General features: G+C 39.4%; 1 protein-coding gene across 4 annotated transcripts in view; it reads left to right on the top strand.

Moving 5' to 3' along the window:
- pcloa (piccolo presynaptic cytomatrix protein a) overlaps positions 1–12,084 on the top strand; it is a 67,815-nt gene extending 55,731 nt beyond the window's left edge. For 3 of the 4 annotated variants that reach the window (XM_075471709.1, XM_075471708.1, XM_075471707.1), the window contains 8 exons: positions 872–943; positions 1,021–1,267; positions 1,890–2,147; positions 4,528–4,669; positions 5,901–5,962; positions 6,601–6,735; positions 8,605–8,750; positions 9,025–12,084. In XM_075471709.1, the coding sequence (XP_075327824.1) occupies positions 872–943; positions 1,021–1,267; positions 1,890–2,147; positions 4,528–4,669; positions 5,901–5,962; positions 6,601–6,735; positions 8,605–8,750; positions 9,025–9,168 (1,206 nt within the window). In that variant the 3' untranslated portion in view covers positions 9,169–12,084. The remainder of the gene's footprint in view (positions 1–871; positions 944–1,020; positions 1,268–1,889; positions 2,148–4,527; positions 4,670–5,900; positions 5,963–6,600; positions 6,736–8,604; positions 8,751–9,024) is intronic. The other variant, XM_075471710.1, reaches the window with a different exon arrangement.
- The last annotated feature ends 3,238 nt before the right edge of the window (positions 12,085–15,322 follow it).

Raw genomic sequence — 15,322 nt, 5'->3', positions numbered from 1 at the left:
AAGTGAATCAACTGTTAAGACTCTGGTGACCTTTTTGCTTTCAAGATTCAAGATTTAATTTTTTATCATAGAGCACTGAGTTCATGAACAACCATGCTGTAGACTCATTATCAATACGCACACTTAACTTAAATGATTAATGGTTGGGCTTAACAGTCGCTGTGTACTAAAGTATAGACTCACAAAGACGGAATGGCTGTCAGCACACATTCTTGTAGAGGTGTTCAATGCACAGAAGCAGCATGTGGGTCACTAAAATGACCTGGGGGTCAAATTAGATTCCAATTCTTTTTTTTGATAGTTTAATTGAAAGTCAGTGGGCTTTAATAACATTAAAAGTGTATTTGCTCTAACTCTATCTGCTGACATGTTAAATGATTCTATGGCCATTAGTTTTCAGCACAGCTGATGAATGCAACTGAGATTAGGTTGTATCACTGGATTCCATTTTAGATTTTTTGGGGTTTTTTTGTCCCAGATCAGTCACAATAAATGTGTTAATGTCTTTGGTCTTCTCTGTTTGTTCCCTTTAATTGATTCTCATTAAAAAAAAAAAAAAAAACCTTTGAAGCTTTCCACTAAATTCTTCCCTTTTTCAGACCCTGAAGATACAAGAAACATGAAATAGAATTCATTGTTAATAATTTACTTTGGCCTTATGTTTGTGAATATTTGAAAAAAAACAATAACCCTGGGCTTGCGAGGTAATAGCACACATATATTGCATCAGGTGTGAATGGGTTAAGCCTCTTACTGTTGGAACCTGATCACATTCTTCACATTCTTTTTCTCAAAGTTTTATTTCATCATTCCTTCAGCTAACAATGGTGACTACAATGACATTTTATCTTTTAAACTGTGTGTGTTCCAGCTGAGAAAGAAGACTCTGGAGGTGAGCGTGTGGGACTATGACAAGTGCTCCTCTAATGATTTCCTTGGAGAGGTAAACCCTTTTAGCTACAAAATGTGAATCAGTTACATTTTAAGCCATGTTTGCTAAACTGCTTAGTTTGTTCCCAGGTTCTTATTGACCTGTCCAACACCGCCCAGTTGGACAACATCCCACGATGGCTCCCCCTGAAGGAACAGAGCGAGGGGGACCACCACAGACGCTCCCACTCAAGCCAGGGCCGACATGGTTCCTCTAAACCCTCCTCACAGCATTCATCCCCTAAAACCACTGCCTCCACACATGATAATCAGGATTCTCCCAAATCATCTGTCATCAAGAGCCGAAGCCACGGGATCTTTCCAGATCCAGCCAAGGGTAGGACACAATGAATTCCCCAAACCAACCTGAATTATTCCCCGTCATTTCCAAACAGCCGTCCGTACTCTGCTGCTTCCCTGTTATTTCTGTTTTCCTCCTCTCTATCTTCTTCTCTACTTTATTCTTGTCACTTATTTTACCCCCTTCTCTCCTCTTGCTCTGCTTCTCTACCTCAGTGTACATCTGTCCACCTGTTTCTCTCTTTGCAAAGCTATCACCTGTATTACCAGCACCTTTCTCTGACCATTTTTTTCATCCATTGTAGCTTCTGCTTCAAGCTTTTTGCTTTCTCGTGGTCTGTTTTCTTGGTTGCTGTGATGTCCAGCTCAGAAGCTTAGCCTTAGCTACCCTCTATCTTTCCATTAATGCAGAGGGCAACATGGCCATGGAAGGCTTTTAATACTCCCCTTACTGAACAAAAATAGCATCAAAGTAACTTCAAATTTAATGAGAATGGTAGAAGATCATGGACTTGATAAGGCAGTTCCAATCTGGCTAAATGCAATATCTCAGTAGCCAGTGAGTCTTTCACCACAAGGAGTTACACAGCAGGTAACAGCCTCTAAGTTCACTACAGAAGATAGCTTTTTTGGTAATTTGGTGAATCTGGTTGTTTTAGACACGCAGGTGCCCACTATCGAGAAATCTCACAGTAGTCCTGGCACATCGAAGCCTTCCCCGTCCGAGGGACAGAGCCAAAGCCACAGCCACGGGCACAGCCAACACTCTCGCTCACATGGCACTTCACGCTCCAGCAAAAGCGCCTCACGGCAACACCATCAGGACAGCAACAATGGAAGCAGCGGAGGCGCTGCCATAGCAACGGGCGAAGCCCAACAGCAGTCACAGCAGCAGCAGCCACAACGCCTCCAACCAAGTAAACCAAGACGCAAATAAAGCCCACGCAGCATGGCCTCCTTCCACTCATCTCTTCTACGTTCTGTTGAGTTATTTTTTTCGTTTGTCATTTACTTTTTTTCTTTTTTACTCTTGGTTACCTCTCACCCCTTACACTCACTGGTCCTTTACTCCCGTTTATCCAGTGTGTCAGCTTTTCATCACTTCTCCTCTATATGTAGTCACAAGTGTTCAGAGCCAGCACCTCACCTGTACAGTAACACACTGTCCCTCCTAAGTTTGACCTCCTTTCAATGAACCCAAAGAGGCATTAGGTCGCACATAAAAGGTCTGCTCTAACGATTAGAAATCCTTTTGCAATTGAAAATATAAAATAGGATATAAACAAACAATGTCAAGACTGAAAATGTAATTGGGAGTTAAAAATTAGTCTTAATGAAATTAAAACTATTTTTTTATTCCTAACTGTAGTTTTTGTTTGTTAACATTAATTAGGATCAGTATAAGGGCAACAGTGGTAAAAATGAAGAAGGAAGAAGTGTACTCTTTAAATGCATGCAAAGTGAATATTCTAACTCTCACAAATGGCAAAACGAGCAAACTCAGAACATTTGTTTGCTACAAATACAAAGTTAATTTAATGGAGAAAAATTAGTTTGAGAGAAAAACATCTTAGGGCTCTACTACCAGATATTTGAATATTTGAGGATGATTGATCTAACTTTTAAAACAGAAGAAAGTTGTAGTCCCTCTCCTCTCTTATCATTAACCTCTTTTTATATTTTTATTTATCTTGTTTTCTGGACGTTTTTTATGATTTCCTTTTTGTTGCTACAAAAACCACGACCAGCTTTTCTGAAGCTCCTCTACTAAATAGGCTGTGCATGCAGTCCACCACAACCCTTTTTTTTTGTTTTAACAACTACCGGATTCACAATGCACCTCAGTAGATGCTGCACACCCTGCTATGTGGGAGGGGTAAATGTGCACTGCACACACCGTGGCTGCATGTGATTGACAGTCAAGCTGGTTACCATGGTGAAGATAAACCGCTCTCTGAATCTCCATCTTGCTCCTCCCTCCTTCCATCTTGAACTGCGACCCCATGACTTTGTTCCCTGGCGTTGGCCTCCCCTCCCACAACATCTGACCTGTGTCTGTGAAAACAAACACATCCAGGCCAAAGAGGCCGCCTCTCGCTGAGGCACCAAAGACACAGCGTAGTGGGCGTGCTCACCATTCAGAGAGCCCAGTCTGACTGGCTCCCTGCCCTGCCATCGATTGTGTCGGCCAAAAGGAGCAGAGCAGACGGCAGACACCTGACCCTCAGGAAAGCTGTGTCAGAGGAGAGGCCGCAGAGCACCGGAGGTGAGAGTTTGCCCAAGAGTCTCCCCCTCTGTCGTGTGACTGAAGCACAGATGGAGCAAGGAGAGAAAGAGAGAGTGAGAGAAAGAGAGGATGCGATACTACTAACGCACACCTGCAGAAAGAAAGAGCGGAGTCTTATAAGCTAAAAAAAAAGGGACAGGAAGGCAGAGAGAAAGTTGCACTCAGCCACATCACCAGTGATTCATGCAGCGAAGCACACTTTCTTCATGGCCACTGACACAGTTCACTAATACCAGGAAATAAGTGTCTTAAGCTATGATAAGACTCACTGGGCGTTAGCACTGCTGCTTCAGGGCTCCCTGTGGTTTTATCAAACTGTTATTAGTGAACTTTTGCATTCAGCGAGTGATATTGTGTCGAGTAGCCTGAAAGAAAGACGTGTTGTCATGGATCCTGTTCTGCACCGCATCCACACATCTTACACCATCCATACTTTATCACTCTGCCTGATCAGCTTTTTGACAAAGGAAAAGATAAAACCTAAAACATTTCATTTTAAATGTTTTGTATGTAAACAGGAAATTAAACATTTATGAAAAGGACATAAACATAGTTGAAAAAAACTACCCCATATATGAAACTGTAATTATTCTCTTTAAACAAAGCTAATCTTGTGCTTAAAGTATTAAAACACTTAATATTTCATATAGATAACTAACAATGTCAGTAGCATTTCTGTGCCTCTTGTGTACTCTGCATCAACATATATACGTGATATTTTTATGTTAAAACTTATTACTGTTAAGAGAGACTCACATTTTGTCCACATGCTTGTTGCTAGTCCTCAGTGTTTGTGTGCTGTTCATTACGGTCCAGTCTTGTGTTCTTTAAATACGTTTCCATTCTGACTGTGGCATAAACTGAAGTTTTAACATTACTATAATGGTTTTCTTTCACTGCAGATGTGAACCAATCCTTCTTGGCCATAGTTTTTATGTTGGAGCTAACAGGGGTGAAGTTTTTTTTTCCCTTCTCTTCATGGTGATGCGTGTGGTTGTATCTCTGCACAGCTCGGTCGAGCTATAGATCTGGTGAGGCCCCAGTCACAGCAGCATCATTGGACAGTGGACTAAGTGGCAGTGCCTACAGCCTATTGGATGAAGAAGGAGAGACAAACGAGGTGGACAGTGCCATCTTCCAGGTGCCCCGATTGTAAGTCAGTTTTTCTAGTTTGAACATGTTCGAAAAGATTGTAGTTTTACATTTTGAATATGTTTATGTGATATGTTAGTATTACCTATAACCCTCCGTGCTTTCAGAAACACAAAAGAATACAGTGTTGAGCTACAGCATGAAATTGCTTTCAGTGACCACTAGTTGGCACATTTTCTTAAAGGGCTGATCTTTTAGTTGCACTTTCTGACATGCTTAGCTGTCTGACAAAAGAAACAGAAATATACGTTAATGCGAAACAGAAATATACGTTAATGCGAATGAGTAACAGTTTCATTGGGAATTTGCATACGCTTTGCTTCTTGATTACCTGTTTTTTTTAACAAAAATATATAACTTTGGAGTATGTGTTGAGTGCCTGGGCCGATTTAAGTGTATTTGAGCATATATGGGCAGGAGTGATTCAAACTCCAACCACATTATCTGGGTGTGTTGGTCTGGTTTTGAGAATCTGAATTTTATACAATTTCTGTCAAATTACCATGTTTACTTTAATTTCAAAATTTCAGTTTTGGTTTGACTTGCACAATAATTAGTTTTTTCTAGCGTAATATAACTGTGCTGAATCATTGTGTGTGTGTTTGTATGTGGGCTTCACACCAACAGAAACACCCCGATGTGTACCTAGATGAGCCAAACTTCTAATTATAGTTGTAGCACTGCTTTATATTAGGTTTGCTGCATCTGGGGAAAAACAAAAATTTGTCACAGCCTCATAAAGGGCATATCTTTGTGCATTCTCCCATGCTTGTGGAGTGGAACCGCATCAGTTAGAAGCTATCAGTGAAGTAAGAATCAAACCAGTTTTAACCAGATGTCTCTCTATGACAAATAAGAGGCACAGAGTCTGGAAAGGAGATGTAATGATGATGAAATAATTATTTCAGAACATCTGTCTGTGAACTGAGCTTTATCAGAGAAAGATGTTCATGCATCAAGATAACGACTCTATGCCCACAAGTACTTTTACCAAAGAATATTTGAGTTAGAATAAAGAATAAAGGCTAAGTCAGAGATGCAGAGGGACCTGAAGTGAGCAGTTAATGATGTAATATTTGTGTTCTCTTTGTTTAATTGGGTTCTGGTGGGACAATCTGATGATGTTTTATTTTACATCATATTCATCGCAATAAAACAGAGGAAAAAAATCCACTGCATTCTGTAAATTACATGTTGTGTAATGTTTTTTTCATTTCATTTCTCTGCCTAGTGGAAAGATCCCAAATGGCACCGATGTGATGAAATCATCAATGGGACACAGTGACACTGAAGGTTGGACAAGCATATTTTGTATGAACGTATGTTTTTGTGCAATCATAAATTACCTCGAGCAGTCTAATAGATTACAGTTTTGGGATTAATCTGAGTTGAGCCACTGCAGTCAGTTTTGATTATCAGTTGAATATTTTAAGCACTTTGCAAAGCTTTAGCAAGTCTCTAAAATGTAATAGTTATACAGTAAAATACATTTTTTTTTATCCACATAACATAGGTGGAATCTCACTTTGCAACTGTTTTGATTCATGTCTTCACAAAATGAGTAATACAGTCAAACGCACACATGCACACATGGAGTGCTTTTGTCGATTGCCAGGGTATTGTTGACCTATGTTTCACGACTGTCATTTTCACTCTGTTGCCTGGCAGGGCTCATCATAACTCTCCTCATAACTTCTCCTCATTTGTGTTAACAAATAAATGTGACCTCTTGCAGGCAATGTTTGATTTTACTCATTATGTTAGTTATCTTAGTGTCCACTAGAGGGAAGCAACTCTGACAGAACAGAGGACACCTCTTACTGTTAGAGCGGTAGAAAAGTCACTGGGTCCGACGACAGAGACATTTTTAGCTGATAGTCGACTTCAAACCAATTCAGTGTATATTTGACACCTTCTATGTTTGTGTTTAGGTAAGACTCAGGTAATGGGGGAGATCAAGATTGCTCTGAAGAAAGAGATTAAGACGGAGGGTGAGACCCTGGTCCTTGAGATTCTTCAGTGTCGCAACATCACCTACAAGTTCAAGTCTCCAGACCACCTGCCTGGTAATAGAATACACTGACACGCATGACAGATTACATTCACACTGTGATGCATGTTTGGATAAACACAAAAATTAAGCCTTCATGGCTTAATATCCAAAACTGCTAAGGTTCAATTTTATCAACCATTGTCAGTTATCAATTATCCCTGATCTCCTTATCTTCACTGCTGCACCTCATTTCTGTCAGTACACCTGTTTAGTCCCTGCCATATTTAAACAGAATTTCTTTCATTACCTTTTTTTTTTTCTTTACATGTAACAGTTGCAAAGCCCACACAAACACTTGCATGTTACACACCCCCGAGTGTATGCCAGCAGAACAGCTGGTGTATAACATTTCCCAGCCCACACTCTCATGCAGAACATTTATGTCTCCAGTAATATACTGAATGTTTTACACGTGCATGGCTAAAACGTCCACTAAGACAGTCCTTTTAGAAAAAACAGTTAGTCTTAAAGGTCTGCGATGTGTCCCCAGTAGGTTTTCAGCTTATTACCAACAGCAGGAAATATGATGAAAATTGAAAATAAAAGATCAATAAAAAGACAGATGGACACAGACCGGAAATTAAAAACAATATGGTTTCAATATCCATAATAACTGTAAGCTAAATTTGCGCTGAAAGAAATGTTCCATTCTTGATGACAGTACAGTTTATCATTATCTTACAATCATCAAGAGCTCCATACATTATGATTCAGAAAGACTGCATGCTAGCCTCACTTTATGATCACAGGACATGCATGCTGGTGTTCACACCCTATTAGAAATTCTTCCCTTGTAAATCACAGATTGCCCACAGCACCTATTCTTGTAATAGCTTCCTAATACCCACGCTGCCTGCCATTTGTTCATTTGCTTTTGCTTCCAGATGGGACCTGCATACAGACCTTTTCCCTCTGACAATATATAGTTGCTCTGCAGCACAGGGTTTGCCTCTCATAACATTACAATAACCAGGTTATTGGTATAATGGCTTTGGTTGCAGGTTTCCGTCTTTTGGAAGGGTTTGTGTGTTTCTTTGCTGTTTTTTTTCCCGCATCTTACCCATTATTTATTTAGTATATGACATCTTGTTTTTTTGTGCAAATGTTTGTCTTAAAAGACACACTCAAATCTATGGAAAAAAACAATCTGCATGAAGGGTTTCATGCTGCTTTACAGCCATTTAAAAACATATGAAAAGGGTTGGGTTTGGGTGTTGGCTTCGAATTTATTCTGTCAATATACAGATTAAAAACATCCTCGTTTTATGGATGGGTTTCCTATTCACAAACATCACTGGGTGTGTGCACATAGAGTGGGGGCATCACAAAATGTTTATGAGCTTCTTTTAATAAATATATATTTGTATTTTTGTAAATTCTTGTTGATTCAATACTGAAACAATAAATAAATCATAAAGCATTATTTCACAGTTTTGATATAGAGGGGTGGAAAATATCAGCGGATAATATTGGAACTTGAAAGGTCCCATTCTGCCCTTTTACTGGCCAGGATCCACAATGTTTTTATGCCCTTGGCAAAGAGCTGTGAACCCCTCGGAATATTTAACAATTTCATTCCACCTTATTTGGCAGTTGCTGCAGATAACTGTCTCTTCATCTCTGCTTAATGGCTTGGCGCTGCCAAACAAACCAGAATTTGTGCTGTCTTCTGCCGCCCTAGTTGCGAACGCACTAATTCCTAAACCATATAGCTCAAAGATAATATATGAAATGATGAAAGTGAGAAATATTTTTTTTCCTTGAAAAATTTCAGATTATTTCTAATCTGATGCCAGCAACACAAAATATTAGGGACAGGGGCATGATTGCTGGGAATGACATGCATACAAACATACATACATACGTGCTTCTGTCTCCACAGATCTTTATGTGAAGCTATATGTAGTGAATATTGCTACCCAGAAAAGGATCATCAAGAAGAAGACCAGAGTGTGTCGTCATGACCGTGAGCCATCCTTTAACGAAACTTTCCGCTTCTGTATGAACCCAACCGGACACTCACTACAGGTAATGTCACACTGGTTGCTTACTCACACAAAGAAATATAGCTAGAATATATCATTTAAGGATGTAGACAAACTGTAACCACTTTTTTGTGTAAGCATCTAGGGGTGAATCACTAATAATACTAGTTAGAAGTAATTCACTCCTAGAAGCTTCGCATGAATAGTGGAATTGGGCAAAAGGCTTAAGAATTAAAACTGCAGTTGCTTATAAACTTTGTGTACTCCTTTAAGTAGTCACTCATATGACTTACTGCAGTCTGATCTTCTCACACCAGCTGTTCCTCGTGTCAAATGGTGGCAAGTTTATGAAGAAGACCCTTATCGGGGAGGCCTACGTGTGGCTGGACAAAATTGACCTACGCAAGCGTGTGGTGAGCTGGCACAAGTTGCTTGCCAGCACCGCCCAGATCCACTCATAGGAGGCTGCTATGTCTAAAGAAATTGATTTTGGTGGGCAAGGGGTGTCATACATCTGGGGTACTGTGTCTCAACATCTGTAAGACTAATCTTATTGTCCGGCTGTTCGGTGAAAGGGTGGTGTCTTCAACCTTTGTTTCAGGGCTGGGATTGCTTTGGACGATGCTCTCAGCATGATTATTTGGAGCAGACATGTTTACAGAAAACGAACACATGTTTACAAGACATGAAGTGTACGGCAGTGTAGCTAGGGCTGAGGAGAACACAGGTGCTGAGTTCAGAGGTCAAGCTCGGAATAAACCAGGTATTACACACTTTAATTCACAAACATACACATGAACACAATTACTTTGCACACTGTCATTTACATAGAGGGGGGACTTTAATTCTAATAGATACAGGGAAAGGACACACTTGTAGAGTATAATTTATTTATTCAGATGTTTTATCCAGTAAAGATTCTTTAAATGTGCGCTCATCATTGCTTTATTATGATCTGAGGAATTTGATTGATTTTCAAAGCATTTTGGGAATGAGATATTTATGACTCTGCTACAGAGACCTCTTGTTTATTTTTGTATTGTGATTTCCGTGTAGAGCTCTATGATTTGTCTTCTGCTCAATTAGTAAATGATTTTAAAAGTCTATCCTTGGAGAGAAGCATATATTCTGAGAGACTACCTAGCATTCCAGTTTAAGAAAGAAAAATAGGCAAGCATGTTTTTGATTTTATCAACAAAGACTTTGTTTCCCAATACCTTTTCACCTGAGTTTTATCAAATGGTGATTATTGTTTGATAGAGAATCAACATTGATATGTATCAAATTGGACACTTTAGAGTATATTGTGCACATGAGTCTATATGGCATGTAGTGCCATATGTTCTGCACAAAAAAAACCCCACCTAATTCACTTTGTATATAGTGAAGTGTCATAACTTAACATGGGTATAAAAATAGATATAGATATCTTTATCACAGACAATCAAGTCTAGACGATTGTGACATAGAAGTTTTATTTATCCACAACGCCCTTAGAATGTGAGACATTGACAGCGCGAGATTTCATGTTTTTCTTTGTGACAACCAGCACGTTATGAGTCTTACATCAGTCTTGCTTTGGTTCATGAGGGCAGTCGACACAAGAACGCGCGGCTTTTATGGCATTTTGCACTTTTTCTGCTTAGAATGTAAAACAAACATCCCGCTAAGGATAGAGATTTCTCATCAGTGTGAGAAAGTAGAGAGATGAAATGAAGCAAAGGCAACACTGGAGATGTTGCAGTGAACAAGACAAATGTGCCAGGAACTATCCATGAATAAGCACTATTGCCATCCTAAAACACAACACTGATGTTACAGCACCATGTTGACGTTCAGTCCCACCTTTTTGCTCTTATTTTTTTTCTTTTCATATTCAAGTTATCTTCTTCTTCAAGTTGTCACTGTTCTGTCTATGAAGTTGTGTGCATCCATGTTGTCTTGAAAAAAATGTGCTTTGTGGGGATGAAGAGACAATACTACTGGTTCATTTTCATATTCAGTCAAACTTCAGCAGTAAAACTACACTTAACATTTTAGTGATTTCTATGCAACATCCACTGTAAAGATGTAGGAGCTGCATCTTGACTTGCCCGAAAGGAAACACTGAGACTTTTATTTTGCACTGCTGTATCTTTTCATGTTCTCCACAAAATGGTTACTGCTTTAAAAGTTCTTTTTTTCTTTCTTTGTTTTAACATGATTTTGTATTGCAATACAAGTCTTTATTTATTGCCTGTGAGACTTTTTCATATGTTGTATTAAATTTGTTTACAGTGCATATCAGGTGTACAGAAAAGCAGTTGAAATTTTGTTTTTATACACAATGTAGTGCTTGTTTACAACAGTTTAGGGGGGCTGACACTCAGAGACCTACCTTTTTTGCCCTTGTGCACTCACACACACACATGAAAAATTCTACACAGTTATGAAAAAGAAAACATCCCTTTTTTTGTGCACATCCCCTAAATGTTTTTTTTCCCCAGTCTCTGTATCAGAATTGACAAAAAAAACAATGTTATTAATTGACATTATACCTGAAGCTGTAGTTTTAAAGTCTATGTGTGTGTATTTGTTTTGATTTTCCTTCATTTTATAACTGTGCTTGTGTGTGTAGCATCTTCATACCAAGTCCATGCATGTCATTTGTTCCAATGCATATCTCTTCTTTTAAGTGTTGTCTAAAACTTTCAACTTGAAAATCTCTCGTAACACACAATGAATTACACACGTTAACACACACACACAGTTGCCACCTCTCTGTTTCCAACTTTGTAAATACATATTTTTTTTATACTGGGTTTTGGGGAGCAATAGGTCTTTTAGCAGTCAAAAAAAAACCTTGTGTGATCATAGAGGTAGCAGGATGTTGTTTATCTCTTGATCACTGTACAGTGGATCGATGGAAAAAGGAACCTTTGTCTGTCTATAGGGGCCCAAATTTACCCAACCCTTCACACTAAACACTAAAAGTTTACCAGAGTCTAACACAGAAGTCTTATCTTAACAACTAGTTGCAGGAGAATTTAAATGTGCTCACACTGGATGTTGCATGTTTTGTTGGTGGTTCATACTATTTTTGTGTCCAGATATTATTACAGAAAATATCAAGAAAGAGCTAGAGAAAGACTTAGAGCAAAATGTCCTAGAGTGGAAGATTATGAAGAAAACCTATAACTATTGATGATGTATGCTGACTGTACAAAGATTATGCTTGTAAAACCTGTCTGGTTTATCACTTGTAAGTAAACAGGAAAAAAAAAATCTACTGTCATGGTTTTGTGATTGTACACAGGAGGTATTGATAAATTATGCAAAATGTGCTGTAAAAATGGCTGTTGCCCTATGTCTAAATATTAAATATCAGTACAAAGTAAGCATCTTTATTGTGCATTGGCTTGACTCTATGTATTCTGCATGCGTATATAATGATTACCACAGTGTTACTGTTTCTTTTAGATTATTTTTGTCCTTTTACATTTCTTGATAGGATTCAAAGCTGGCTTAAAAATGATGAAATAACAGACTGTAGCCAGAAGGTGGTGCCATGCTGCCTTCATTTCTGGGAAGTGCTCGTGCAAGTCTGTGATAACATCCCCTAACACAGGTGTTTTCACTTATTTTGGCTGATTAAGTCCTCTCCTGAAGAGTGTGTGTGGGACTGTGCAGATGGGTTTTGTTGACAGCTGCGCCTGTGGCATTTCTCAGCCCAGCTTTGGATTTCAATCAGTAACAGGTGTGCGTAGTTCTTTTGTGCTCTGTTGGTCCATGAGGCATTTGTAAAAAAAACAAAAAACTGATTAAGTTTCTAAAATTTCTATGGGATGTCAAAACTGATGCCGTTAGAGGAAAAGTTGACAGATGCTGTCAAGTCCCAACATTAGTCACTGCAGTGTGAAAATACCAAAATGAAGCATCACTGCTAAATTCCAAATTGATGATCTTATGATTTTCTCACATGACGTATGAAACTTGTACTTAGCTGCACTCTGACAGAAAATAAAGAAAGCAGGAAATTAAGTCTGAGGGAGTTTACACCTGTTTTAGCACCTCCATTTTTCATCAGATCACCCAGGACATTTGTACCCATTGAACTGGGCCGTAGAACTCATTAGCAAGAATTTATACTATCCCTCTTGTGTTTGTGGTTTCATAAATTGGAGGGTTTTAGTTTGCTCAGTTTGCAGTCCCAACATGGCGCTACAGATTTGTGTAGTATGAGTGGATAGGAGGGGATGTTTGAAAGCCATTCAGGAGACCAGTGCTGGAGGGTCACACAGACAAAAGCATTCACTTAAAAATATATTCTGACAGCTTGATCTGACACAGAAATTCTTAAAAATAGTTGTTTCCTTGCTGTATTGCAAACTAAGATTACAATGGTGTACATTTTAATTGTAATGTCCATAATGAAAATAACACCTGATATGCCACACAGATTTTCTTTTAGTATGGATAATTGTCTCTCTTTTAAAATAGTTCCATGAAATAGACCCAACAAATTCATGTGATGGATTATATTTATTCTAAAAAAAAAAAAAAACAGATTTCAAGAAAATATAGATTGCGTCTCAGTAGAATCTCCGAAGAAGAGTTGCACATCATTCATTTGAGAGCTTACTTGGAAAATGTGTCCTCGTTACTCTTTGAGACTAAATCCTAAACATTTATCTGTCCAACATCATGTGGATGTGACACACACAGTACGTTGACCAGGACAGCTGAGCGGCCTCTTCTGGTCGCCAGTGAACGTGGACGCACGTAACAGCGGCTGTCCAGAGATGGGGACTCGAGTCGCACTTAAGTCGCACAAACAAAAACTCGAGACTTCAGACTTGCCCTCAGAAGACTTGAGACTTGACTTTGACTCATAAACAATCTTCATTTCATGAAATTATTGTTTCTGAGCTTTATTTCATCCATTCCGATGTACAGTATGGCAGGCTGAGCGCTAAAGCGTCACGCATGCGTGCAGCCACTGATATCAAAACTACTGTAACCATGGCAGCGTCAAGCTCATCTAGAGCTGTGCCATGCTGTCACATTTGGTTATAAAGCGTTTGTGGCAGTATGCGGTGATTGGGCCTAGACTTTCAGCTGGGTTCGGAAACTTCGGATAACAGGCAATCGCTGCTTGACAATGATGTATAAAGGCGGTCTGAGAGCACCTGCCTGCCTTTCATTTGCCAGAAGCTGGGCTTACGTCACGTCACGTCCTGGCGTCTTTCACGCCGCTCCATGTGGTGACAGGTAGGCTGTATTCATTCCCACGTTCCCCCTCCCATCCACGCTGGTTGTCCGGAACGGCCTGACCGGTATGCAGCCATGGTAAGGGTAATTGGGTGGGTTTTTTTTTTTTTCCTGTATTTTTGGTTTAGTTTTCTAGTTTTAACCTGCTGGTTTATTTGTTTAAAGTAAATTGGGACCATTAAAATAATATTTTGTATTCTAAACTGTGTCTCTGCCTCCCTTTTTCTTTTTTTGGGTTGAAGATTTAAAATGGTTCCCTGGCTGAAACTCCCAGAGCGGCGTTGTCTGGTAACGTTAGAATCTTCAAACTGACCTCACACAGACGGCAAACAAGCCACTTGCAAAGTGTGTTATCAGGATAAATGATGCCGGCTCAACTACGTCCAACTTCATCAGGCACCTGAAAACGCACAGGGACAGGTCAGTCTCTCTGTAATGTGAAAGGGAAACTTGGCGTGTATCGACAGGTACAGCTAGCAAACTAATCAAAGTAAACAGTGTAAACTATATGCAGATCATGGCTTCTTTGTTCACTACACGGCGTTGCTGATTTATCTGCAGCAGCTTGTGAAATTTGCAAAGGACTTTGGTTAAGTAGCCAAGGTTAACAGTTACCAAATGAATTGCTAAACCAAGTCTACGTGGATGTAGCTTAATGTTATAATCTAATTGCTCTTTAAAAATGGCCTACTTTTACTATTTCAGGGACGCCTGATAAATTCCAGGTTGACTTGTTCTCATCCACGTTTAGCTGCCCGAGTGTTTATTTAAAACGTAATAAGTTACAATTTCTGCAGTCATTTGAGACTTATTGGTCCTCAAAGACTTGAGAGTTGACTTGAAAAAGATGACTTGTGAACATGTCTGCGGCTGTCCCACAATCCTATACAGAGCTGAACAGTTGGAGATCAGTTTGGGAAGTCTCAAGGACCGAGTTCAAGTCTTTACCAGGTTCCATCTTTGAAGGCCAAAGCTCCAAAAAAGAGACGAGGTTCAAGAAAGACCAAACTGCTGTCGGGAAGAATATCTCCAGCTATTAGAGATTAGCTTGGGAAGGCAGATGGACAGAAGGAGTTCAATCCTTTTCTGGTTCCACTCAAGTATGTCTTCAAATTTTGAAACCAACAACTCAAATGAAGAAAAAGCTTCTGGATGGACAAAACAGCAGAGTGGAAGAATATCTCAGCCTCCAAAGTTAAAATCATTCACCTACCAGCACCCCCAACTGGGGCCTCTGCAGCTGTGGGCTGACTATTAAACCTAAACATTTCAAACAAGGAAAGCAAAAACAAAATATTTAAACAGTAATTAAAAGTTCTCGTGCATTACCACAAGTTGCTGTGCACGTCTTCGGCTCGGTCTATT

This window comes from Odontesthes bonariensis, chromosome 8 (genome assembly GCF_027942865.1).
Source record: "Odontesthes bonariensis isolate fOdoBon6 chromosome 8, fOdoBon6.hap1, whole genome shotgun sequence".
NCBI classification, from domain to species: Eukaryota; Metazoa; Chordata; class Actinopteri; order Atheriniformes; family Atherinopsidae; genus Odontesthes; species Odontesthes bonariensis.
The sequence above is the reverse complement of the archived record's forward strand: the minus strand, read 5'-3'. Positions and strand labels throughout refer to the sequence as shown.